At 38.3% G+C, this 27,910-nt stretch overlaps 2 protein-coding genes across 3 annotated transcripts in view; both read left to right on the plus strand.

Annotated features, from left to right (window-relative positions):
- Positions 1-27,432, plus strand: part of LOC131145554 (large ribosomal subunit protein bL19cz-like) — a 36,133-nt gene extending 8,701 nt beyond the window's left edge. For both annotated transcript variants that reach the window (XM_058094700.1, XM_058094701.1), the window contains exons 4-7: positions 14,371-14,559; positions 14,652-14,738; positions 14,848-14,981; positions 26,958-27,432. In XM_058094700.1, the coding sequence (XP_057950683.1) occupies positions 14,371-14,559; positions 14,652-14,738; positions 14,848-14,981; positions 26,958-27,063 (516 nt within the window). In that variant the 3' untranslated portion in view covers positions 27,064-27,432. The remainder of the gene's footprint in view (positions 1-14,370; positions 14,560-14,651; positions 14,739-14,847; positions 14,982-26,957) is intronic.
- LOC131145550 (uncharacterized) lies at positions 1,203-6,129 on the plus strand. Its single transcript, XM_058094693.1, has 5 exons — positions 1,203-3,615; positions 3,714-4,393; positions 4,496-4,632; positions 4,748-4,823; positions 4,942-6,129. The coding sequence occupies exons 1-5, from the start codon at positions 2,600-2,602 to the stop codon at positions 6,042-6,044; spliced, it is 3,012 nt and encodes a 1,003-aa protein (XP_057950676.1). The 5' UTR covers positions 1,203-2,599; the 3' UTR covers positions 6,045-6,129.
- Positions 27,433-27,910: the final 478 nt, after the last annotated feature.

Here is a 27,910-nt window from a genome sequence, read left to right on the forward strand (position 1 = left end):
TCAAGTGTCAACACTTCGTCCTCTAATAGAGATCTGACGAAGTGATAATGTAGTCCAATGTGTTTGGTTCTAGAATGAAATGTAGAGTTCTTTGCTAGATGTATCGCACTCTGACTGTCACTTTGCAAAACATTGCTCACCCGCTTTTTTATTTCGAGCTCTGTCAACAAACCTTGAAGCCAAATAATCTTTGTTGGCTTTTGTCACTGCTACATACTCAACTCCTGTAGTGGATAGGACAACAATCTTTTTTATCTGTGAAATCTAACTAACAGCTGTTGTGCCAACAGTGAACACCATGGTTTTAAATAACGGCCGTTACGTAGCGTAACGGCCGATACGTAACGGAAATCGGAAGCCCCGAAACCGATACGGGCCGATAATGCGGTTCGGAAAAAATTCACGGCCGTAACGGCCGTTACGGAGGCGTAACGGCACGTAACGGCCGATTCTCCAACGTTACACTTCGTAACGTCCGTTACGGACCGTTACATGGCCGACAGTCGCAGATTCGCTGAAGGATTTCTGCTGCAGGCAGCAGGCAGCAGCGCTGCTTTCCCCCTCCCCAGTCCCCACACTCATCTGCCATTCAAAGGGTAAAATGGAAAGTTACAAACTGACCTTGAAAATTTGTTGGCGCCTGGCGGAAGCAATAAGAAGGCTTCGAAGCCTGAGAGTGAGCACACCGAGGCTACCGAGCAGATCTACTCATCTTGCAGTTCCAGCAACTTGGCGAGTCACCAGCGACGGCGAAAGGTCTGCAGCAGCTCCGCCAGTCGTCGCAGTCGGCACCTTCCTCCGCCAGTCGTCGCAGTCGCCACCAGCCAGCCTCTCGTTTTAAGCTTCGGAGGCTCGGAGCTTGGCGTCATCTCTGCTTTGTGCTTCGCAGCTCGCAGCCTTCGCTCCTTCGAGCTCCTTCGAGTTCCCTCGAATCCCTCCCCTCTCTCGCTCTGAGTCGACTACCAGGCCCAGCGTATGAGACACTCTAACTCTTAACACTCAACACCCACAGCACTTTTCATTATGTTTTTTTTTTTTTTAAATTATATTTTGTTGTTCACAGCACTTTTCATTCTGTTTTTTTTTTTAATTATATTTTGTTGTTCCCACAGCACTTTTCATTATGTTTTTTTTTTTTTAAATTATATTTTGTTGTTCCTACAGCACTTTTCATTCTGTTTTTTTTTTAAATTATATTTTGTTGTAAAATAGGTTTGTTAAATTGAATTAAAAAAAAAAAGTAATTTAATAGAGTAAAAAATTAGAAATCATTAATAATTATGTAAAATAAAATTTTCTTAATTTATAAATATTTTAATTGTATTATATTTTTTGAAAGATAATTATGAAAATTAATTCCATGACATAGCAAGCAATTATTAATAGTATATAATTAATATTTTTAAGGTTAGTAAATAATTAATATTTACCAATAATAATTGAAGCCTTTTTTATAATAATATTTGAATATCAATAATCCACTACTGCATTCACCATCTAAACAAAGCATTAAAATAATGTATGTACACAAGACATCCATGTGATGGCATTTTATATTATCTAGGCTTAATTGAGCTATATTTTTCACCATTCTTAAAGAATTCTAAGGAATACTCTGCACAATTATTATAATATTTAGTCTTAGGATTTGCCAAATTCTAAGGAATACTCTGCACAATTATTATAATATTTAGTCTTAGGATTTGCCAAACTTATAGAAATAAAATTAATTCATGGCACCAATTGGCTAACATGCTATTTATGTCAGCTGGACAAAGTGGTTATTTTGATAAAGAAGATATCATATTCACTCCCATCTATTGAAAAAATATTGAATAATGTTCATATTATAAAATAAAAAAAAATTAAATAACATCTGTCACCCATTTTATGTTACATGTGTATCTACTTGCCATTTCTTGAGTAGGGTGACCCTGTTTATTAATATTTTTTAAGTTTTAATACATCATTTTGACCTTAAATTTAAAATTAGGTAAAATAAATGTTTACATCTATTTTTTGTTTTTAGTTATCAAATAAAGTAAAATTTGATAACTTAATAATAAAAAAATTAACCTAATAGTTAATACATTAATAAATCTGATTTTTACTAATTACTACTGGAATTTATAGAAAAATTTAATTTTAATCCATATACTGAGAAAATGCTTAAAAAATTAAATAGTCAATTTGTAATGTATGGATCTCTATTTGTGATGCTATGATGTATATGAAAGTAGAGCAAAAATCTTTTTCACCTGTTAATTTCTTATAGTTATAAATGAAAATAAAATCAAGCTATGAAAAATAATAAAAATATCTTTTTAAAGATAAAGAAATATATTTTTTTGTAATAAAATATCTAATATTTTATAATTTTGTTTATTTAAATATAAAAATAATAAACATTACTTATTATTTTTAATCAAATATTATACTTTATTTTTACGTAATAAGTATTTAAAATTAGGACTATTTAGTACTTATTATTTAATATTTACTAAATTACTAATTATATTATTCCTGTCATTGTAGAAAGGTTGTAACTTTGTATTTTCTTTATATTTTGTGTAGAGATCATCAAATTAAGTCTATCAATATGTCACGTGATAGAGGAAATGAAAACTTACCTAGTGAGGATATTGGATGGCATTTTGGTACTGCGGTAGACGGTAATAGACATGTTATTATGTGTAAGTTATGTGGGAAGATAATCAAAGGGGGCATTACACGCTTGAAACAACACTTGGCACATAAAAAGGGTCAAGTAGCTGGATGCTCAAATGTGACCACACAAGTAAGAGAACAAATGATGAAACATCTACAACAGTATGCTGAGAAGAAAAGAGATAAACAAAAAAGGCAAGAAGAAGCAGAAGCCCAAATTAGAGGAGATTTTGAGAATTTGAGCGATGAAGAAGACTTAGAAGAAGAAAGTATGAGATTTGCTCGACAAGAAAGCATGCGATCACAACAACAATGGGAAGAAAGACAAAGATTTCGAGCAAGAACAACTGGAAGAGGTAATATTTATGAAGAGGGAGGTGGCTCTGGCAGTGGTGCTACCAGTGGTTTCAATAGAGCAGGAGCTCGATCTTATAGTGGTCGAGAAGCTGGAGGTAGTGGACGACAATGGATCAATCCTGATGCCCCTGAAGCTAGACTAAAGGCAATGGATCCTATTTTAGAAAGAAGCAAGAGTGCGAAACAACCAAAACTCAACACAAAGTTACTGAAAGGTTTAAGAAGTAAATTAGGAAAAGCGGTTGGAAAATTCCTAATTTATAATCGGATTCCAGCGAATGTAGCTGACTCTCCATTTATGCAACCTATGCTTGATATTGCTGCAGAGGTTGGAAAGGGGGTGAAGGGTCCATCACCCTATGAGATATCTGAAATTTATTTGGAGCAAGAGTATCAAGAAATGAAAAATTATATAGCTTCTTTTGCTGGAATTTGGAAGGAAAGAGGTGTAACACTTATGTGTGATGGTTGGTCAGGACCAACTAGAAAACACATTATAAACTTTTTAGTTTATTGCGATAGAGGCACCGTGTTTCACAAATCAGTTGATGCCTCTGATGTGCCAAGCAGAACAGCTGAATATTATTTCAGGTAATTTTCTAATTTTAATTGTATATGCAAATAGTATTATGGACTTGCATGTTTTTAATTAAATAGTAGTAATTATTGAATCTATAATTTCATTTCAGATTAATGGATGAGGTGGTTGAAGAAATTGGAGAGGAGAATGTTGTTCAAGTAGTGACTGATAATGAAGCTGCAATGAAGGCAGGAGGAAAATTATTGATGCAGAAGAGGCCCAATCTCTATTGGACAGCATGTGCAGCTCATTGCATAGACCTTATTCTTGAAGATATTGGTAAGAAAAGTAACGTGAAGAAGGTCTTAGAAGATGCAAGAACAATAACCTCATTTATTTACAACCACACATGGACAGTGAATTTCATGAAGAAATTCACAAATAATAGAGAGTTACTTCGCCCTGCCATCACTCGATTTGCCACAAATTTCATTGCTTTGGAGACTATTGTCAGGCATAAACAAGCACTAAGGGAAATGTTTACATCTGATGCTTGGAAAAACTCAAGATTTGGAATGGCAAAATCAGGCCCAGCATATGATTCGAAGAAAATTATCTTAGGCAAAGAGTTTTGGCAAAAGGCCTCTGATATAATTAAAGTGCAAGAACCCTTGGTGAAAGTTCTTAAATTGGTTGATGGTGATGAAAAACCAACCATGGGCTTCATATACGAGGCAATTGATAGGGCGAAGTTGGCCATTCAAAAAGATTGCCGGTTTTACAAAGATTATTGGAAAATTATTGACAACCGGTGGAGTTTTCAGTTGCACCAAGATTTGCACGCTGCTGGTAAGTGTAAATCAAATACAATTTCTTATTATTTTAACTTTTAAATTATGCATAGTTGCATTAGAAAACTATTGATTAATATGTTTCTAAATTTAATTGTAGGGTATTTTTTGAACCCACAATTTCTTTATGGTGCCCCACCCTCTCCTGAAGTTGCTAGAGAAGTCATGGATGGAGTTAAAAAAGTGATAACCAAGTTGGTACCCGATATAGATACTCAAATTCGGGCTATTAATCAAGTAAGTATTGGTTCCATTAAATTGAATAATGAATTGTTCTAGTATTCTGTAATACTTTTAAGAATAATTATTAATACATCTAATTAATTAATTTTATTTCACAATCATCCTTTAGTTGTTGCTATATCGAGATAGGCAAGAGACTTTTGGAACCCCATTGGCTCAAAGGGCAGTGAAACAAACAAATCCTGGTAAATATGACTATATAGCTAAATAATGGAAAATTACTCTATTTTCTCTCTTTGTGTTCAAATTTGACTTTTGAAATACGCTATACTAATATAAAACTCTTTTTAATTATTAATGCAGCTGAATGGTGGATTCATTATGGCTTGTGTGCTCCTGAACTCCAAAGAATAGCAATTAGAGTTCTTAGCCAGACCACATCAGCTTCGAACTGTGAGCGTAATTGGAGCACCTTTAGCCTCATCCATACGAAAACAAGAAATAGATTAAAGTACATGAGACTACAAAAACTTGTTTTCGTACATTACAACATGAGGTTAAAGTTAAGACGTACAATGAGAAGAAGCCAACGAGAAATTGAAGAGGGTTTCAATCCTATCAATTTGGACTACATTTTCGAAGAAGATGATCCTTTAAGTCAATGGTTAGAGGAGAGAGAGACACCACTACTCGACGGTCAGGACAATTCAAATTGGTTAAATGAAGAGGTTGGTGGTACTACAGAAGGAGGTGATCAACCACCAATAAACGCGCATGATGATTCAAGTTCAAGCCCTGAACGTACACAAAGTGATGACAATCTTGGTTTGAGCCCACCAAGTGATGATGATGGTAATAGTGGTGCTGGAGCTGGGGTTGGGGGGGGTGGCAGTGGTGGTGGTGGAGGCGGCGGTGTAGAATATAATTATGGATATGATACAGGGACATCATTTGGAAGGGATATATATCCTTCTGATCCTTATGGACTACATGACATACCTGAAAATTATGACTTGGGTATTCCTCCAAGGAACCAATCTTCACAACCCAGGAGAAGGAGTGCTCGTGGTGACCCTAACGATTCTACTGAAGATTCATATGGTGTGGTTCGTAGTTTTGGCGACTTTGGTTTAGATGGTTCATCATCACAATCATATGGATCTCATCCAGCATATCCACATTATGCATCTCGTGACTCACATTTTTATCCCAGTGGATCAGGAATCTCAGGATCTAGTGAGTCTTCTTCTACACACTACCCAGAGCCAGCCCCTGCCCCAACTTATAGACATTATTCAGGAGAATTTTCATCACCAGTACATTTTCAAGAGCAACAACAAAATGACGTAAACTTAGGTTCATTCAACTATGTATTTCCACAAGGATGGGGAGATAATTTCCCATCCCAATCCCAAGATACAGATGCAAATTATGAAGACCCTCCACGTCATTCTTTTTGGTGGTGACATGTGTTATGTTACAAATTTGTAATATTGTATTCATGTATTTTCAACTATTTATTGATATTTGATATTAATCACTTTTTAAATTCATGTATGTGTAATGTGTATATTGAGTATTAAGTCTATTGAGTATTGATTCATTTTTAGTAACTTTATGACTTTAATTAATTGATTCTTACATTTCTACATCTTTTTACTCATTAAAGTAATGTAAACTATAAAAAAAATATGTTTTTTTTTGTAAACAGCGCACTAAAATTAATATAAAAATCATAATGCCTATTAAAAAGCATTTGTAGGTTGAAAAAAAGCCTTCAAAATTCATTAAAAATCATGTATTAATGGATTTCATGCTTATTTTTTAATTTTGGCATGGTTGTGCATGCGTGAAAAAAATTCACGACCGTTACGCCCGCTTCCCGTTACGTAACACCCGCGTCTCCCGCGACCCGCGACACCCGCGACCGTTTCGCGACGTTACCCGCGACCGCGATTTCGAACCATGGTGAACACATATCTGGTGGTGCTTCTGCGGTGATCAATTTCACCAGCAAAATCGGCATCAACATATCCTTGAATTTTCAAGTCTTCTTTGCCGAAACATAGTCACTTATCAATAGTGCCACACAGGTATCTCAAGATCCACTTCACTACTTCCTAGTGAGTCTTCCCTGGATTTAATATGAACCTGTTGACAGCTCCCACTGCTTGACCAATGTCTGATCTGGTACCAACCATGGCATACATGAGACTTCCAATGGCCGAGGCGTAAGTTACCTTAGCCATGAAGTCCTTCTCTTCATTTGTATGGAGAGTCTGATCCTTGAAATGGTGAAAGTGGTCGGTCAATGGTGTATTTACTATTTTGGCGTTGCTCATGTTGAATCTCTGTAAAACATAGCTAATATACTTCGACTGAGATAACCGCAACGTTCCCTGTTGCTTATCTCTAGAGATCCACATCCCTAGTATCTGCTTTGCTGAGCCTAAGTCCTTTATGTCAAACTCCTCTGACAATTCCTGCTTCAATTTTCTGATCTCTTCTATATCTAGTCCTATGACTAGCATGTCATTGACATATAGTAATAGAATGATATAGTTAGACTGATACCTCTTGAAGTAGTAACAGTGGTCGACATTGCACTTCTGAAAATCTTTCCTGCGCATAAAGCTGTCAAATTTTCTATACCATTGCCTGGGAGCTTGTTTGAGACCGTATAAGCTCTTCTTCAATCTGCACACAAGATTCTTTTTACCTTTCACTGAGAATCTTTCTGGCTAATGCATGTAAATCTCCTTATCTAGATCATCGTGAAGAAATGCCGTCTTCACATCCAACTGCTCGAGATGTAGGCCCTCTGAGGCAACAATGCTCAAGACTGATCTGATGGTTGTTAGTTTCACAATTGGTGCAAAGATGTCAGTGTAGTCGATTCCTTCCTTCTGCTCGAAGCCTTGACTACCAACTGAGCTTTGTACCCCCTGGAGCCATCATGTTCTTCTTTGATCTTGTACACCCACTTGTTATGAAGAGCCTTCTTACCTTTGGACAACTTAGCTAGTTCCCACGTTTTGTTGGAGGCAAGGAACTTCATCTCGTCCTTCATCGCAAGCTCCCACTTGCTCAAATCTCCTGCCTGATATGCTTCATCATAACATTCGTGTTCTTTTCCATCTGTAAGAAGTAAACAATTCATATACCTTTTATTTGGTACATGGATTCGAGAAGATCTCCCAAGTTCCGGAGTTGGAGTAGGAGGCGGTGGTGCGACGATCTGCTACACAAGTTCCTCCGCCTGAGCATTCTTGGCGTTTTGCTATTGTGTCTCCTCTGGTTGAGGATTCTTGGTGTTTTTCTATTGTGTCCCAGCACCTTCTAGGACATCATTTGTAGTCTACATAAGTTGTTTCATTCTGAGTTGGTTCTATGGGTTCTGTTGTGTGTTTGTCTTTGTATATCACCTTTTCATTGAAGATCACGTCTCTGCTTTTGATTACCTTCTTGTTTTCATTGTCCCAAATGCGATACCCATACTCATCTTCACCGTAGTCGATGAAGGTGCATTTTCGGGACTTTGGATCAAGCTTGTTTCTAACATGATCACTAACATGCACATATGCAATAGAACTAAAAACTTTTAAATGTGAAAGTCTCACCTCTTTTCCGCCTCATACTTCTTTTGGTAGTCTGTGGTCCAATAATACTGATGGATTCCTATTAATCAAGTATGCTGCTGTGTTGACCGGTTCCTGCCCAGAACTACTTTGATAAGCCTGACTGTATACGCATGCTTCTGGTTCTTTCAATCAACGATCGGTTCATCCGCTCGGCTATGCCGTTGTGTTGGGGCGTACTTGGCATAGTTCTTTCCATCTTGATACCATGCTCATAGCAAAATTTCTTGAACTTGGTGTCTTCATACTTACCACCATTGTCGGTTCTCAACTTCTTGATTTTTAAACCAGTTTCATTTTCTCAACCATTGCTTTCCAAATCTTGAAAACATAAAAGACATCTGATTTATATTTCAGAAAGTAAACTCATACCTTTCGAGAATGATCGTTGATAAATGTCACGAAGTAATTCCTTTTGCCTGTAGATGAGGCGGTCGTCAGCCCCCATACATCTGAATGGACTAGTTCAAGTCTCTTCTTTTTTGGGGTACGAGTGTATGTCTGGAAACCGACCCTCTTTTGTTTCTCGAGAATGCGATACTCGCACATGTCTCTCTACTAACCGTAGATCACTCAATTTTCCCTTTGAGTGCATCACCCTGAGTCCCTTTTCGCTTATGTGACCGAGTCATTGGTGCCAAATGTTGTTATCATCATTTCTTGTAGCAACTGAAATAGACATGCAGGTATTAGAGGTCACATAAAGTGTTCTACTTTTCTTACCTCATGCGTCAGTGCACCCTTTGATATCTTCCATTCATCGCTAATGAATGTTGTGGTTTATCCCTCATCTGCTAGTTGTCCAACTGAGATCAAGTTCTTTCTTAGGTCTGGAATATATCTGACATCTTTCAGCTTCCATACTGACCTATTCATCTTGATCTTTACAATTCCTTTGCCGGCTATGTCGCAAGGTTGATCATTGCCAAGGTATACCTTACCGAAATCACCTGGTATATATTCCTTTAGGCAATCTCTACTGCAAGTGGCATGAAATGAGGCTCTAGAGTCTAAGACCCAAGACCCCTTCCTGCTCTCCAAAGAGCATATCAACATATCACCTCTTTCTGAAGTGACATTTGCTTTTGTCTTTGCCTCATATTCTTTTTTGGACCTTTGTACTAATTTCTGTAATGCTCGGTCTTTCCACAGTTGCAGCACTCAATGTTCTTTGTGCCTTTGGAACCTTTAGGATTTCTGGATTTGGATCGCCTAGTCCTAGATCTGCCACGATTGTTTGATCACCCATGTCCGCTTCCTTTCCATGAATCTTTCCTCCGGCTTTCCACGTTCAAGGCTGAACTTGAAGTGGAAACATTGTTTGACTGCATCCTGATCTCTTCCGTCAAAATCATGCTAATGACCTTATCATACTTCAGCTTTGATTTTCCTGTGGAGCTACTGATCGCGTTAACAATACCTTTCCAACTATCAGGCAATTGACTAAGAATCAATAAGGCATGGATTTCATCGTCAAACGTGATTTGAACTGAGGCGAGTTGATCTGACAGTTCATTGAAATTGTTTAGATGTTTGCTAAAACTTTCACCCATGGGCATGTGCATGGTAAATAACTTTTTCATTAAGTGTACTTTATTGGCGGCTGATGGCTACTCGTACATGTTGGAAAGCGCATTCATAAGTGATTTGGTGGTTGTTATGTGCTTGACGTTGAAGGCAATGGACTTTGCCAGCGTCATCCTGACAGCTCCGAGAGCTTTCCAGTCAAGCAACTCCCATTCGTCCTCCTTCATGGATTCTGACTTTTCCTTTAATGGTAAGTGCAACTCCTTACCAAACAGGTAGTCATCGATTTGCATCTTCCAGAAACCGAAGTTGGTGCTGTCAAACATCTCGTTTTTTGAGCTTTTTTCGTTCGACATCTCGATTCGTCTATTTAGAGATGAAATCAGCTCAAACGGACAACACAGTTGGATCCGGAATGGTCAAAAACCCTGGAAATGGTTCAACTCGTTCAAAAAACAGACCTGAAATGGCTCCGAAAAGCCTGTCAAACTTTCTGGTCAAACTTCGTTAAATTAAACGGAATATACTCCCTTTTAACGGAATATGCTGATGTCGTTACTGATATCGTTATTGACGCCATCAACTGATGCCGTTATTGTTGACGTGGCAAGTGGGGCCCATATGATGACGTGGCTGCTGATGTGACAAAGTGGGTCCCAGTTGTAGACATGACACTGTGGGTCCCAACTGCTATTGTGGCACGGTGGGCCCAGCTATTGACACGGTAGCTGACTGAATGCCATGCGGCGTTGATGAGGCGCCGACATGGCTGTTGATGAGGCGCTGACTGGACGCTGACGTCACAGCTGCAGACGCCGTGAGCTGATCGGCGCGTGAGGGCGCATGAAGGTGCGTGAGGACGTTGCAGCCTTCTGGAGGCGCGTGGGGGCTCGTGGGACCTCCGTTTGAGCTTTGGTTTGCACCGTTGGCTTCGTTTCTTTGAGAGAACACACTAGTGTGCTCAAAACTCGATTTTGAGATATTGGGTAGAGGCTCCGATCTGGCGGTTTGGCTCCGATTTGGCGGTTTTGCTCCGATCTGGTTTTGATACCAATTGTTGGGGATCTAGGAGCAACAATAACACCACGAGCAAAAATAAACAAGCAAAATAAACACCAAGATTTAACGTGGTTCGGTCCAAACTTACCTACGTCCACAGAGCACACCAAATTTCACTAGTACTGGGAGAAAATACAAGAGGAGGAGGCTCCTGCACTCCACTCAACTCAACTCACTTTTTCTCGCACCTCTCTCTCTCTCTCATGTTCAACTCAATTACATTCACTCACTCACAACATTTCACAAACACACACCTCCATATATAGATGAATGGGGATTGACATAAATGGAAGATGGTAATGAGGTTTAATGGGGTGATTCAATGGGATGAGCTGGGATTAGCACCGACACTCCAGCACATCAAGGCTGGTTCTCCACAGCTCATCAAGGTTCTCTATCTCTACAGCTCATCAAGGCTCCGTTTCCATTTTAAGCTTCAACAGCCTTTTGCCCTCTTGCTTCTTCTCTGTTTCTCGTCTCCTTTTCTTCTTCTTCTTATTCTCTTTAATTCTTTCCCATAACTCTCTCAACCCTCTTACTCATTTCTGAATTATGTTACTGTCTCTTGGCAGTTTCTGTCCAGGAACTCCTCCAACCTGCCATCTTCTCATTTCTCTCCTTCTTTCTTAATTCTCTCTCTCTCTCTCTCTCTCTCTCTCTCTCTCTCTCTCTCTCTCTCTCTCTCTCTGTATTTCTATTTCTGAATTTCAGTTAAAAAAAAAAACAAAAGTTCTGCAACTTTTGAACTTTTTCAGAAATTCCATTTGTGTCCCATTTTTCAAAATATCACCTTCCAGACCCTTTCCTGCAACACCACTCAGCCCATTGAAAACAGGACCTCCCGAAACCCTCACCCCCAAGTTTTCATCGCCGTTCGACCACTGAAAGAACCCCCACGCTCTGGCCAAACATACTCCAGCCGTCAACCTTCAAAAATCTCTAGTGTCTTGTGTTTTTTTCATCACACCATCACCACCACTGTGCTCCCACCACTGATCTGCAGTCTGCTGAAGTTTCATTGCCGGAATCTTGCTTCCGGATTCACGCCTTCCATGCCCCGTCGAAGCACGTGAGAGAGTCTCCCAGAGTCTTTTGGAATTTCCTGTCTTGCGAGAAATTGTATGCAGGAACGATATTTTGGGTTTCTCCATGATAATTTGATCTGCAGCTTGACATTTTGATCGTAGACACAATATATTGTAAGCAGCGATAATTTGGCATGAGACCCTAGAAATTGTTGTTGCCAGCATCGGAAATCAGGTTTTGTTGCTTTAATTTGTGACCTTTATTCATGAATTTGTTTCATTTCAGCAGGACAGTCAATATCAAGGTGAATTAAAGATAGTTTTTGAGAAATTGGGAGTAAAGCTTGTGGGGAAATTGTGTTAGGGGTTGTGATATATAGCTTCAGCATGTATATGCATAAATCCAACAACATGGTGACAAGTTGTAGGACAAAGAAATGCCATTTATCATACCTTGGGCACAATTGCAAGCTCTTGAACACCGTTCTCAAATGTGGGGAAAAGGTTTGCAAAATTATTATTGATTGGGCACAATTTCAAGCTCTTCAACACCTTTCTTAAATGTGGCGAGAAGGTTAGTAAAATCATTATTGATGGAAGATGTCCAATGAATGTGGTTTCCATAAATGGAGTTGCTCAAATGCAACTTCATCTGGAACCTCACCCGGAGCCTTATGAGATGTCTTGGGTTGACAACTCTACTGTACATGCTTATGAAAGATGTTTGTTTCCCATCCAAATGGGTGAATATTCAGCTAATGTTTGGTGTGATATCCTACCTAAGAAGATTGGTCATGTACTCCTTGGTTCTCCTTGGTTGGTTGATTTGGGTGTGACTCAAGGACTTGAGAATGCATATTCCTTCCACTATAATGGGAAGAAAATCGTTTGAAGTCCGCTCTACCAATTAACCGAGACAATGTATCAGTCATAGTTACTCAACTTGAAAACACTACAAGCAAGGAATGCATATGCTTGAAGACATCCAAAGTCTTTCAAACATTCCCATCATTGAGTTTGTCATCCCCAATATGTTCATTGATGCTAATTCTCAACTCAAGTCTATGGTGCTGCCAATGGAAGGTGGTTTCTTGTCTCATTCAAGCACTTGCTTTTGAAGAGCCCAAGTTTGCTTCTCCCTTTTGATTCTACGACATTTCAAAATTCCAGGCTGAGTTTTTTCTAACTGGAGGAGAGTTGATGTAGGACAAGAAGCAAGACCTTGGGAAGAGCCATGTTGGAGAATAAGTAAGAAGAATTGGGTTAAGGGATTGTTGGGTTTAATTAGTAGTTTATTTTGTATTTAGATTAATTAGTATGATATTATGTGTATTTTGGGGGCTTGTTTGTAATATTTGTTTAAAGTATGGGTATGTTTCTAATGTAATGTAGTTTTAGGGGTTTTTATGTAATTTCATGTGAAGAGGCTTTCTTATAAATAGTGTGTGAAAGCCATGTTGTAGGCAGTTGTTGAATTTGAATTGGTATTGAACATGAGTTTTCCCCCCGGTATCAGTATCGCCCCTTTCTTCCCTTCCCCTTCTTTCTTATTTCTCCACGGCTGCAGAACCTTGATGCTGCCCCTGCATCAACTTGAGTTTGTGTCTAATCTTGAGCATGACTCTTGTATATATATAATTATGTATTTTTTTAGTAGGTTGCATCATTGTAGGAAGTTTTTTTGTTTCCTTGAAATTGGAACTTAACGTGCATTCCCCAACACTCCTTTGTATCTTCTTTGTCCTCTGTTCTTCTTTTTCCTTCATCTTCTTCCTTATTCTGTTTATTTCTCTTCCTATTTTCTCTCGTAGCGATAACCCTTACTGCTATTCTGCATTGCTGTAGCTATGTAGTAAACTCAATTATGGCTTCTTTCTGTGCACATTAATTTGGAGTTTTTGGGGCCTTCTGCTGTCTGATCTTCAAAAGGGATTGGAAGACGGAACTGATGTAATTTTATTTTACATTACATCCTCCTTTTCTTGTAATTATATTTTAATGGATTTGTTCTGTTATCTAAAAAAGAGGATGTAGGTCCTGCATAACATTATCTCTTTATGTGTGAGCACTCGTGTGCTTGGTTTGTGTGTGAGCAATTGGTCTAATGTTGCAATTTCTTTCATTATAGGCAGGTAAGATATTTTTTTGCTTTTGAATTTTGATCTTATGGGGTACCTCAATGCTCTCGAAGAGTTGATGTCTCTAGAAAATTGCAATGGACGCAGTCAAAATATGTTTTTGATTTGTGTCACCGATCTTTCTGCTATCATTTGAATTGCAAGGGCCATTAAGCTGTTCTAGAAAAAAATTGATTGGAGGTTGATTGTTTGGCTTTCTGGTTCCAAGTAAAACTAAATCCTTTTGAGCTGACTGTAACTGTATCAAATATTCAAATGAACAGTGCATTGATATGTTTTTCTGAAGAGTTCTGGAAATGTAGTTATTTACCTTTTATTCAACTTACTGTTATTATCAAAATCTAAGAGAATAATATTCAGTGGTGCCATACTTCTCTATTCTCATTACACTACTTGGTTCACTAGGCAAGGGAAAGTTTTAGGCCAGGATGGTTCCAATGGACTGCAGTGGTGCCTAATTTATCGAGCAGACACCTCTCAACAATGGGAAATCCTGTTGAATCTGTTTTGCAAGATTCTTCTGCCTCCATCTCTGACGTAGCTCCTCGCATCAAATTTAAGAGGCTCAGTAAAACGGCCAAGCATATAATGCAGGCAGGCATTTTTTGTGGTTGTTATTAAAATATGAAGTGACAGATTATGTCATATCCATTAGAATTTTAATCAATGCTATGCTTGCTTCTCAGATTTTAGATAAAGAAGCTGTTGAGGAAGTGAGGGTGCAGAGGGAGATCCCTGATATAAAGCCTGGTTACATAATCCAGCTCAAAGTGGTATGATATGTTCTTGTCAAGGGGAATCTTGGGTTGGGGAATTCTGTTTGGGGCATTTAGTTGTGCATCATCCATCATTTTGTTTTGTTATGATCCATGATATGAGCAGGAAGTCCCCGAGAACAAGAGGCGTGTTTCAATTTTAAAAGGCATTGTTATTGCAAGGCGTAATGCTGGTTTAAACACAACATTTAGAGTAAGGAGGCTAGTGGCAGGAGTTGGTGTTGAGTCACTCTACCCACTGTAAGTGCGCCTGGATGTTGCTCTTTGTTTTTAACAAAACCTGCCTCCTGAACATTTGCTACTATATCAGCTGAAAAATATGACTGCTACATGCATGTGAACACGCATGCACACGCAAAATATAGCCCATCGGTATGTGGTCTCAATCCATACAAAATAATGGGCGAAACAATAGATTGAGCATCAAGATGTTTATGTAACTTATTTTTCCGCCTGTCACAATATTGCTTATAAAATATATGAAAAAATTGTTATCAGGCTGTATTTGTTATTTTTGCCATGCATGTTTGTGTGGAGTATTCTCCAGTCTTCACTTTTTTCCTTTTTCTTTTTAATTCCTTGAGTTAGAGCTAACAGTTTGAGGGATGTAGTATCTAATGTGTGGCATTTGTTTAGTGTTCATTGAAAAAGCTTGTATTGGATGTAAAAACCAAAAAAGTATTCAGTTTTGTCATTTTATGTTGATGTGCGGTATTAATCCATGCCCAAAATTCAAGGCGCATAGTTATATGAAAATTTTTGAATTTTTTTTTCATATAATTATTGGGGGCTAGGATATCTAAAGCAGGAGTGAGAGTAGGAGAGAAACCATTTTGAAAAAATGATACACTCCAGATTGATTCCAAATATATACTCTAGAGTGTTTCCAGAGCATTCACACATAATGTACTGTGCGTGCTCACGTGTAGACAGGTCTGTGTGATATTATTGTTAAAATTCTGTGTAGACATCTCAACACTGTCATGAGCTCTTATTCCTATTCCTCCAAAGGCTCCATAATATAAAGAGGAATGATGTGCTACTCCATTCTGTTGTTGTCCACCCTTTTACCTTTCCAGGAAACATATCTCTTATGCTTTCATGGTGTCTTTATGCCTGGGTGGAATTTTTTTGTTCCACATCAAGATTCCTGGGGATGTAAGAGCATCTTTGGTTAAGGATCCAAAAATGAGTTTTTGTAGTTTCGTCTCAAAATGAAAACAAGATATTGCATCTTGTATTTTTTATATTCAAAAATGCATCTGGTTGGCTGTTTTTGGAGTTGTTTCTAGAAATGAAGGTGTAATTGCATTTGGTTAGGGTTGATCTTAGTGGCAATTTGTTATAAAATAATATTAATAATACTAGTAATAGTAGTAGTGGCTGTGGTAGTAAAATTTATAATAATAATTAATACTAATTATTACTAAAAGTGGATTATACCCCATACCTTTTTTTTTGTTGTATCCAGAAACTGTATCCAAAAACACAGGAAATACCTTAAAATCATTTCCCTAAAACCTGTATTCTCTAGGGTGTTCTCCAATATATTTCCAAAAATGATTTTTTGAAAGCACTTAACCAAATGCAAATTTTGTGCATCACTTGTATCCCTTGTTTCTGGATAACCTTAACCCCAATTACAGTGGTTGGCCTAACATGGGTCTTCCAAAATTAAGAAAATCACAAATATAAAGAGAGAAAAACTATATATACTTTGCAAACTGTTTGTTGGCCATTCAAAAATTGCTAACTTTAATACATGACATAATCATGACGAGAGATAGCTATACTTTTACAAAGCTCAAACCATTTTCATGATATAGGATACAACTCTCAATTATTTTGGAAAGATTGAGATCCAAGAGTTCTAGAAATCAACACATATTATGACATTCCTTTTATACAAACATGTTAAAAATTTAACCAATTATTCTTAAGGATCACACACCCAAAATGAGTAAGCCTCAACTAAAAAGTCGCAAAAAGCATGCCTTCTGTAAAAATGCTTAAGCCTCAACATAAAATGCATTAGCCTTTTTGGAATTTGGTATTTTAGATTGAGCATCAAGGTGTTTTAGGCATGTTGTGCATTGAGGTGAGCTTCAAGGCAAGACTCGATTAGGCCTTTTAAAACACTGCTTGTAAGGATAATAGTATTATGTTGATTCTTGTGTGCATACGTTTATATTAATAATAATAGCAATAAATAACAACAATAACAACAACAATAATTACTTTATTGTAATAATTGAAAGAAATAATGATAATGATATTAGTAATAATTTTTATGATAATAAAAAACTAATTTAAATAATTTTAACAATAATTTTTTACAATAATAATCATAATTTATTATTATTATTAGTTGTGAACAAGATGGAACAATTTCATTCAAGAGCAATTAATGGTGGGGATATTTTTGTCCATTAAGGCCAAGATTACCTACGAGAAAGGTGTGCATTGAATACCCATTTTTTGAAGGCATCTAGCATTCCCATTTCCTGGGAATTCAAGATGCTTAACAATTAGGGGATTCCCATGAGTTCTGAAACATAGGCATCTAACATTTCAGAGGCAACATTCTCGACAATCCTGCATGATAACCTGCGCCTCATGCCCCCTTAGCCTCTCTGGCATAACCAAGACCACTCTAGAACATGTAAGATCAAGTTCCACATTTCCCAAGCAATAGGGCAGTGACGCACCAAGTGATGGAGCTTTCCTTGTTATCCTTGCTCATAAAGCCTCCCCAGCTCACTAACCATTGATCAGTATCCTCCCTGTTAACATTGGCTCTGGAACTATACTATAAGTACAGTAGATTTTCAACTTCCTCAACCTCTCAATCCTCCACATCCCTCCTTACGGATTCTATTTGAACCATTTATGATCAAGTTCCCACATTTCCCTGGCTACAGGGAAGTGAACTATAGGGCTTCACTCATTAATTTTGCTCATAAAGCACTAGTTTTCACCAAGCTTTGAACAGTATCTTCCTTTTTAACATTGATTCTGGAGTTGTACACAATAAGGGCATCAGAGTTTCAACTTCCTCCCAATCCTCTTCTCTGTTGACATATTCCATTCAACCCCCTTCACTCTTGGGGGGTAACAAATCAGCTACCAAAGCATTTTTCCTTCTCAACGTAATATATATTAGCCTCTGGAATTTGTTTTCTTAGGTTTTGCATCATTACTTCCCTTTAGTAAGGTATAAAGGTACTACTTGCATGAGGATTCAATTTTGGGAGGATTCTTAGGTTGGGGAAGCTAATTTGATTTGAGCTTTTTCCCATCTTTATCATCTTTATTGTCTCCATGATGCTCCTACTGTTGATTTTTCCTTTGTCTAAGGGACATGCTGCCCTGGAACTTTTATTTTCTATTTTTCCTTGAAATTTAAATGAGAGGAGATATAGGACAAGAAGCTGGACCATGGGTAGACCTCTGTTGGAGACTAACTCGTAATAATTGGGTAAAATATTGTTGGAACTATTTAGTAGTTTATTATGTAGTTTAATTAGTATAGGATTATGTGTATTTGGGGGCTTGTTTGTAATATTTGTGTATTTAGTGGTTTGTTTGTAATTTTATGTATCTTTATGGATATATGTGTAATTTCTTGTATTTTAGGCTGTCTTATAAATGGTTTGTAAAAGCCAGGTCTTCTCTTTTCTTCCTCCTTTCTCCTTCTGTTCTTCTCTGTTCTGTTTCATAACTTTCTGCCGCCTTTTAATTTCTGTCTAGTCTATTGCTGCCTCTCTTTCCTTCTCCCTTGTTCTTTCTTTTTTTTTTTCTCCTTATATTTTCTCTCTCCCTTACTTCTTTCTCTCTCTATTTCTGATCTTATGATAACTTCCAGCCCCCTATTCTTCATCTGCACTGTTCAAATTTCTGCAGAATCCTCAAAACAACTTCTCTTCTCCATCCTTGATCTTCTGCCCCTCCCTTCTCTTTCCCTCTTTGCTTCTATTTTCTCATGAATCTGATCTTCTGATCTTCTCTCTCTATTTCTCTCACTTTTCTCTCCTTTATCTTATTCTCCTCCTATTCTTCTCTTCTTTCTAATTTTTCCCTTAATTCTCCTCTCTCTTTTTTTCCTTCCTTGTTTTCTCTCTCTCTCTCTCTCTCTCTCTCTCTCTCTCTCTCTGTGTTTCTGATGCCCTGGATTTCTAAAATTCTGCAATTCTCTCTTGTTTTTACATCTTTTTTTCTGTCCACTCATCTCTCTCTCTCTCTCTCTCATCTTGAAACTGTCTACGAATTTAAATACCAATCCCATATTCAAGCCCCCTCCAGTCATTGTCTCTGCTCTGAAATTTCAGTCCCCCCCCCCCCCCCCCACAAAAAAAAAACTGCAATTGTCCAAAAATTACAATCATGCCCCTTGAATTCAAATCCTGATTTCCTGGCATCATCTCATTTTACCTCCCTTAGCATCAAAAAAGGAAACTGCTGATTAGCCTCACCCCAAATATTCATTGCCCTCTGACTTTGTGTGTGGTCCCTGTGCCGGCAGAAGACTACCCTGTCATCTGCAGGTTGCCAACTCATGCGCTTCACGTGATGGTGATGCACATGTAGGAAAAATGTCCCCTGTTATGCCCAGCGCGTGTGGGGAAAATTTTCCATTTTCTGCAACTTATCAAAGTGTAAAATATCTACTTCCACTATTTTTATTTTTCCTGCAAAAAAAAAAAAAAAAAAAACTGGAAATTTTTGAAGAACTTCAAGAGAAAGTTGATTAAGTTTGGTTACACATTTTGAGGGGTTCACCAGTGCTGCCAGCATCAGACCCACACCAAATTGCTGCCATTTGTACAAAGTTTACCTTAATCAAGTACTGGCTTTTGAAGAGTCCAAGTTCATTGCTTCTTCCTGATGATCCTCCAACATTTCAAAATTTGAGGCTGATTTTGTTCAATTTGGGGAAATTTGATGTAGGACAAGAAGTCATCATGGATAGAGTGGTAGACTCTTGTTGGAGATTGTTGAAATTTGGGTCGAAAGATTGTTGGGTTTATTTAATAGTTTATCGTGTGTAGCATAAGATTATGTGTATTTGGGGGCTTGTTTGTATTTTTAGGGGTATATGTGTAATTTCTTGTGTTTTAGGCTTTCTTATAAATAGTGTGTAAAAGCCATGTAGGAGGTTGCTTATTGATGAATTTGAATTGAAGTGGATGTGTGTTTTTCCCCCTTATATCCCCTTCTTCCCTTCTTAGCTCTTCCACTTTCTCTCGTGGCTGCAAATCCATGCTGCGGACCTGCATCAAGGGGGAAAATAATGATTGTATTTTGTTGTTGGGTACTCTCAATTCCTTTCATATTTGTTTGATCTTCTACATGTGTTCTGAACTTGAATAATCATCCACAAAGGTTACAAAGTACCAGAAACCGAACTTGGACACAACCCTACTAGGACCCCAGATATTTGAATGAACTAACATAAAAGGGCTTACCTCCCGTTGATTAACTCGAGAAGCAAAAGAAACACAACGGTGCTTTCCCAACTGACAAGAATCACAATTGAGATTAGACACAAAACTCAAACAAGACATTTTATCTTTTCCAATGAAGGTTGACCAGGCGACAATGAATTTGAAAAGGTGTGACAGCAGCAATGCAGGCGGTAGAAGGAGATAGCGGCTCAAAGTGATAGGGTCAACCAACTTCACACCGCCAATCGTCTTCCTCGTCTTCAAATCTTGAATAACCACAGGATTAGGGAAGAATGCCATTGAACAATTCATGGATTTAGTAATTTTGCTAATGGACAAAAGGTTGAAAGGAAATTTAGGAATGTATAAAACCAAAGGAAGAGAAATAGAAGTGGGATTCACAGTCCTAATTCTCTTGACTATAGTAGTAGATCCATCAGCAAAAGTAACACAAGGTAAATTTGTAGAATATTGAAGAGTGAAGAGAAAAAGTTAGGTGTACTTGTCATATGATTAGTGGCAGCAGAGTCTATGACCCAAGGACTAGGATGAGAAGTACTGGATGGCAGGGATGTTGTGTGATTACCTATTTGGGCAAAAGATGCAATGGGAAGAGAAGCTTGTTATGACGCTCGATACAATTGGAACTTGGAATACTCTTCCTTTGACATAGATATAGTACATTGCCTCCCACTCGACCCCAATGGTGAGGAATCGGTGGTGGCTACATTGGTTGCCCCCAAAGGTGTGAAGTCAGTGATGGCTGCATTGGCAACACTTAAAGGCCTGCTGTGAAGATCCCAACACTGCTCAATGGTATGATTATTCTATCCACCATTAGTGCACTTGTGAGGAGTACCTCTGTCTCGTTTGTCTCTACCACTACGATCACTCAAACCACCGTGATAACTTTTGCGGTTATTTGGTAGAGAACTAGAATCACCTTGTGTAGCAAAGGCTGTCCTCTTAGAGCCAGATGCAAGAGTAGGAGAATGCGTGCTAAAGGAAGCACGAAGGACACAAGAATAAACATCAGCAAATGATGGCAAGTTGGCACTACTGAGTACCTGAGACCGAATTGCCTCAAACTTAGGTCTCAAGCCTGCTAGAACACGAAGAACTGCCATCTGCTCCCTCTGCTTCTACATCTCACAAATGTTGACAATTATAGGTTGCATGATGTTAAGCTCGTTATGAATACACTTCGTCTCTCCAAAATAATTAGCAATACTCCTATCTCCTTGTTGTAACTGAAAGTGTTCCTAGGATAAATCATACATACGTGTGATGTTACCGGAGTATAGAAGTTTGACATAACCCCAAATCTCCTTGCACGTATCTAGATGCATACACATCCGTGCAATCTATGGCTCCATCGAATTCCATAAAATAGAAACAATCAAGGCATCTTCCAGAACCCACACATATTTTCTCTTCTCATCAGAAGAATCAAATTGGAGCAAGTGATTAGATTTCCCTAATCCTGCTAAATAAATCCGAACAGTTTTAGACCATTGAACATAGTTCTTTGCATCCAACTTTTGAGTTGTTATTTGTGGCAGTGATGTAGGAAACATTTTTGGGATTCATAGATTCCATCCCAACACTTACAAATCAGCAATCACACCAAAAATAAGAAGAACAATCAAAACTAATCGGGAGAATCACAAACTATGTGAAGCACCGACACAACAACAGACGAGGTGAGCCAACTCAATGGCAGATATAGCACTGTCACAGCACTCACAAATCAGCAATCACACCAAAAACAAGAAGAACAATCAAAACTAATCGAGAGAATCACAAACTATGTGAAGCACCGACACAACAACAGATGAGGTGAACCAACTTACCGATGGAGATAGCATTTTCACAGCACTCACAAATCAGCAACCACACCAAAAACAAGAAGAACAATCAATAATTGGGACAATCACAAATCATGTGAAGCACCAACACAACCACGGACGAGGTAAACAACTTACCGATGGATATAGCACTGCCATAGCCTCTCAATTGAACATGCGAATGTTGCCACAGCTTTAAAAAACTCACAAAGAAGCCTTCACGAATCCATGAATAGTGTTGACTTTGGTGTATTCCCAAGAGGGGGGTGAATTGGAAATTTAAACTTTCTTCCTAGGTTAAACCAGATAACAGTATAACTCAACCTAGTGTCTTACTAATCATACACCAATTGCGCAGATAATGATATGCTGGAATTAAATCATGCGTAGCATTCACCATATATTAAATATAACATTCATGTGTAGTAAATATAAAGTGCTGAAATGTAAAGTGCACACACAATATGTTATCGGGGTTCGGCTAATACTGCCTATGTCCCCGCCTTTAGCTCGCAAGCTTAAGGATTCCCCTAATGCTCTCTTAATGTGTGGAGCGACACCATTTACAACCAGGTCAATTAACGGGGCTGACCTCAACCTACAACTGCACCTTACCAGGATGGTGTACCTAGTTTTCCTAACTGAGTTTAAGCCAATCTGAGACTATTCAACAGGGTTAGTCTCCTTCTTCAGGCCCACGTCTGGAATACAAAATATATGAAAATTTACGTACACGAAAATGCTTCTTATACAAGCAGATATGTACCACTGCACATAATATAATTAATGCACACCAATAATGTAGGAACTATAAGCTTAGTGCAAATATGTGTGTAATAATCCTTAAGCTAATGTCACTAAGCAATCAAATGCAAGAGTGTATTATCAATCAATCTTTGAAACAGTATATCACAACATCTCAATCACAGGTAGGGTTTCAAAGATATCTAAATAATTTAATCAAAATATCTCTAAAATGATTTTCTCAAAATTCTAGCACAAGAAATATTTGAAAATAAGCTTGTGAAAACAATTTTTGCTCAAACAAGAAACACAAGCTCAATGAGTCTTGCAATGACAATGCAAAGATTCACTAGCCACTAAATTTTCTCACATTGATTTATCAAATAAAATCAAGGGATAAATCTTATGCTCAACTCTCAATCTGAAAATCAAATACAATGAATATAATGAGAGTATCCTAGCAATATAGAACAATGAATAACCACTCAAACAACTCTCACAAAGATTGGTTTATCAAAGGAATGATTTGTATAAGAGAGTATAAGAAATTTGGCTTCAAAATATGTAGAATGGGCAAATGGGAGTATAAAAAGTTTGAGAGGTTTTTTGGTTAATCCTATTTGCTAATCACACCTTAATCAGGGCAAATGAGGGGCTATATATATAGATATCCTTAAAAATATTACCGTTGGGGACATAGGAGGAATTTTGAAAAATGTTTAATGAGGTTTAATAAAATTAAAGACCTTTTAACCTAGGTAAAATCCGAGCAACCTGAGAGGGTTGGTCGACCATTTTTATGGTTCGGTCGACCGTTTTGGGTTTGGTTGACCGAACTTTGGTGTTTGGTCGACCAGACAATTTTTGTCTTGAGAGTTCGATCGACCGGGCGGTTGGGATCTCCCCACGTCTCATTTTGGTCGACCAGAGCGTTGCAGCTCATTTTAGGTTCGGTCGACTGAAGGGTCAAACTGTTGACCCCAGGGAGGTTCGGTCGACCAAATGGTTCTGCGTGTAGAAGTTCGGTCGACTGAACATGCCAATTTGTGCATTTCGGTCCTATACTCTTTATAAGATTGTCCCTAATCACATAATAAATAATTCTAAGTTAATAGAGAACATTTTCATGCAGAATTATGAGCCCTAAGGTCAGTCTAAGTCTTTTGAGCATATATCCTAAAAATTTGGTGTCGAAGAAGGTCGACCGAGCGTGATTCCTAAGGTCTATCTATGGTGTTGAGCTTATAGTCCTACATGCATGATATGCATATTATTACAGACCTCTTTGAATTTAAATATTATAGACTCGAATATGAAAATACAACAAGTAAATATATCAGGGTCTTCATTCTTCTTCAAGTTGCCGCATGCCATCAATATGATCTTGCTAGTATTATCTTGCACACAAATTTGATAGACATTAAATACTGGAGTATTTGTCATAATCAAAATAGGGTATGACCCATAGGGTCAACAAATAGAAACGAACGGAACACCGCAAGTGCATTGTCGAAAAAGGTTGTATTTTTTAGCAAACACTGTCCTAATAGCTTGATAATATAGTCTAAAGAAGGAACCAAAACATGGCAGAGGAAAAAAGAAAAAAAAAGTGGCCGGAACTTCACTCACACACTGGCGCATGGGGTCAGCTCTACCAGCATTTGGACAGCGCGTGGGGTGTCCTCTGGTGATGGGGTTTTGTGGGGTGGGTCATTTTTGGGGGGGGGGGGGGGGGGGGGTGGTTTGTTTATGGGTATATAGTTGGATTTATGAAATAATATGGATGGGGGTGGATCTGGAAAGAACAGCCACGGGAATGGTGTTTTCTGGTGACGGCTGAGGGGAATAGGGTTTAGGTTGGGTCACGCTCTAATACCATATTAAGATTTGATTAAAATGAATGACCTAACTTGAAGATAGGTCTCTTCCTCTATTTATGATACAAATTAAATACATTCTAACGACAATAGTACCCTTACTAAAAGACATATAATCTCTAGCACTCCTAAATAGGGTGAACTGGCCACCCTTGGACAAATATTGCTTCTTTCAAGCAGCTAGTTTTCTTTGAAATCTCTTGACCTCGCCCTTGCTATAGCACACTGCTTTAGATTTAAAGCCCCAAGGGAAAGTCCCAGATATGTAGCTGGGAGCTTTCCCATTTTGCACCCAAGATTTGCAGCAAGGACGTTCAAATATCTTAGGTCCCCCATTGGTTCACAGTTACATTGAAGCCAACATCTCCAAACTAGAGTTGTAATCAGTGCCCATCCAAAACCTTGGAGGAACCTTTTAACTATCTTCTGCAGAAATTTTGGGCAATGCTTCCACCACTAGAAGAAAAAGAATGTGGATGTTGATCCCATTGCCTTAGACCTCTAGAACTATTGAAGAAGCCTCTAGGAGAGACATGGACGAGGACAGAAAAGTGCATGGAAGAATTTCAGAATTCAATCAGCTGCTACCAGTTTAAGCTCAAATCCAATCTCGTCAAAACTAAAGAATAAATTCCAAATAGGAATTTTCAATATCGATTTGACAAAAACTGAAACTTCGCAATAGGGACTTAAAATGTGGAACTGAGAGGTATTTGGCAGGGTTGAAATCAAAATCACCCTACTTCAGAATCAGATTAAGGACTTGGACAGAAAGGAAGTTAAGACCGTAACAGCAATTTGTCTGTGGAGGAGGGAGCTTCCAGGAAAAGTATCAAAGAACAGGTGGGCTGCTTGTTTATCAAGGAAAAGATGTCTTGGAGATAAAAATCTTTACCTTTTTGGCTGGAGGAGGGCAATATGTGCGTATGTATGTGGTCATACACACATTCACACATTTACTTTTAAGTATAATATAAATCTTGTTACAAGCAAAATGAATGTGTAGCTTATAGGTGAGTTCTATTACACCTTGGGACTATGCTCCAGGCTCCAATTCTCTCAACCTAAAGTTTGGTACGTATAAAAATTGATGTAGAACTCAGAACACCAATCCACCTGGAAATTTTTGAACTCAAATTTGAATTTGGATATTTCTGGTAAATTCACAAGATATCCATACAATTTACTGACTCGTGCTTCATCCCTCTTCCCCATGGGGCAGTTGTCCCACTAGTAACCATCTTGTTGGTCACTGTAGACAGTTAAGTTTGAGCTCAACACATGAAGTATTATTTGGAGATGGTGGCAAAAACAATGGTGGGCTCTTTGGGGAAAAAAGAGCCTTAGGCCTTGCTTAGTTGGGTCTGGAAGATTGAAGGGCTTCCTAGGCCACAAGGCTCCCATTTTGTGAGGGTAGAGGGAGGGCTGTCATAGTGTATGCAACCTTACCCAGCTTTTATGCGGAGAGGCTGTTTCATTGGACTTGAATCTGGGACCAACCAGTCACAATGTAGCAACCTTACTGTTGAGATTCAAATCTTACCTATAAAGTAATCAGACAATAATAATAACTGAATGCAAGCCTTGACCTGATGATAAGGGTGTTACACCCAAACCTGAAAGTTATAAGTTCATGTCATGAAAGCAGCCTCACCAAATGTGAAGGTAAGACAGTAAGCAAAGACTACATAGATCATGCCATCTCCAGACCTCTGATAGCCTTGTGCAGTAAGTGTTGCATTTTGAGGGTGAGTTTTGATCCAATGATAATGTCAGTATGGCACTACACCCAAAATTTAGGGTCTCAGGTTCAAGTTGTTGAAACCACCTCTCTTAACATGGAGGCAAGCACTAGAGTTGTGTGCATTATGCCATCTGTAAGACTCTCGATATGACTTTGGGGCTTTGTTCAGTGAGTGTAGTATTGTTTATAATAATAGTAGTGATGTGGTTGTGTATTTTTCATGCAACTTTTTTGTGACAGTTTTTGATATGCATTTGTCGGCATGGAAGGGACTTTGTTTACCTTGTAAAATATTTTTGTCGTGGACATCATGTTTTGTAGGATTTGATGTGTGAAAGGAATCATGATTGCAAAATAGCCGCAAATTCGCTGCTAAATTCTCATTCTTCAGTATGTCTACCCACTTGTGTTTCAAATAGAATGTGCCGTCACTTTTTACTGCCAATACCATGTAAAATGCTGCGTCATTTTGTTACTTTTATTATGGTTGTTACCTGTTCTAATTTCTTTGCATTTTAAGATGCCCAAAAGCTGTACATAAAATGAGTGGGTTATGGCAGGTACTCACCAAACATAAAGGAGATCAAGGTCCTGGATAAGAAGAGAGTGAGGCGGGCCAAGCTTTACTATCTCAGGGACAAAATGAATGCACTCAAGAAACATTGACAGCCATTAGATCTGGTTGGGGGGGGGGGGGGGGGGGGTGTTGTTGAAGGATTGCGGTGTCGGTGAAGTGGTGGAATTGGATTGCTCTGGTGAGAGAACACTCGCAAACGATCTTGTACTGTTCTTTCTTTCTTGGATATTTTTTTTTTCCTGTGGAACTTTGATTTATCAATTGTTTTTTTGAATAGCTGGGTGAGTGGCAGGGGCAGAGTTTATAGTGGGAAGCATGATAAGCCACCAGCAATACTCAGTTTATCATAGGGATCATGTTATCCAAAATGTGCCCATTGGTTTATCATTATCATGTAGAAATTGTTGCGTGGCTGTGGACCAATCATTTTGAATGACACATGAATTTTGCTTCAAGAATTTCTCCGAGCATCCCCCCTTGTCAACTACTGGGTATGCTAAAAAATATATTGTGGGGCTGTAGAATCTACTGCTTTAACAATATCTGCATGATGTATGTTTCTTACCATCTTTCCATACTTTGGTCTATCAGGATCTGCTTCACTTGCACTTCATTGAAGCCCAAGAGTTTGCTTTTCTAGCCTGAAAGGCCAAATTTGATTGGCAATCAGTTGAAAATTGTTGGCAACATTGTCCTCTGGTCAGGGCCCAAGGCAGATGGGTTGGACACTCAGTATTCCCCAAAAAAAAAAAAAAATTATAAAAGCAAAGGCTTTATTATATTGTAAAATACACGACTAGCAGAGACAGACCAACGTGATAAATGATCCAAACCCCTCGGCTAGTCAACTATATTCTTTACTATAATTTTGCATCTGGTTCTTGGCGGGTAAGACGGGAGCCTGGAAGGTGCCCTGTTCTAATGATTTCATGCGGC

The sequence above is a fragment of the Malania oleifera genome, chromosome 13, assembly GCF_029873635.1.
Source record: "Malania oleifera isolate guangnan ecotype guangnan chromosome 13, ASM2987363v1, whole genome shotgun sequence".
Lineage (NCBI taxonomy): Eukaryota > Viridiplantae > Streptophyta > Magnoliopsida > Santalales > Ximeniaceae > Malania > Malania oleifera.

What these genes read in the sequence shown, in the direction of transcription:
- LOC131145550 (XM_058094693.1), top strand. Translation starts at nt 2,600, where the DNA reads ATGTCACGTGATAGAGGAAATGAAAACTTACCTAGTGAGGATATTGGA. An exon ending in ACAGCTGAATATTATTTCAG is followed by an intron (nt 3,616 to 3,713) that starts GTAATTTTCTAA and finishes ATTTCATTTCAG; the next exon opens with ATTAATGGATGAGGTGGTTG. An exon ending in AAATTCGGGCTATTAATCAA is followed by an intron (nt 4,633 to 4,747) that starts GTAAGTATTGGT and finishes ATCATCCTTTAG; the next exon opens with TTGTTGCTATATCGAGATAG.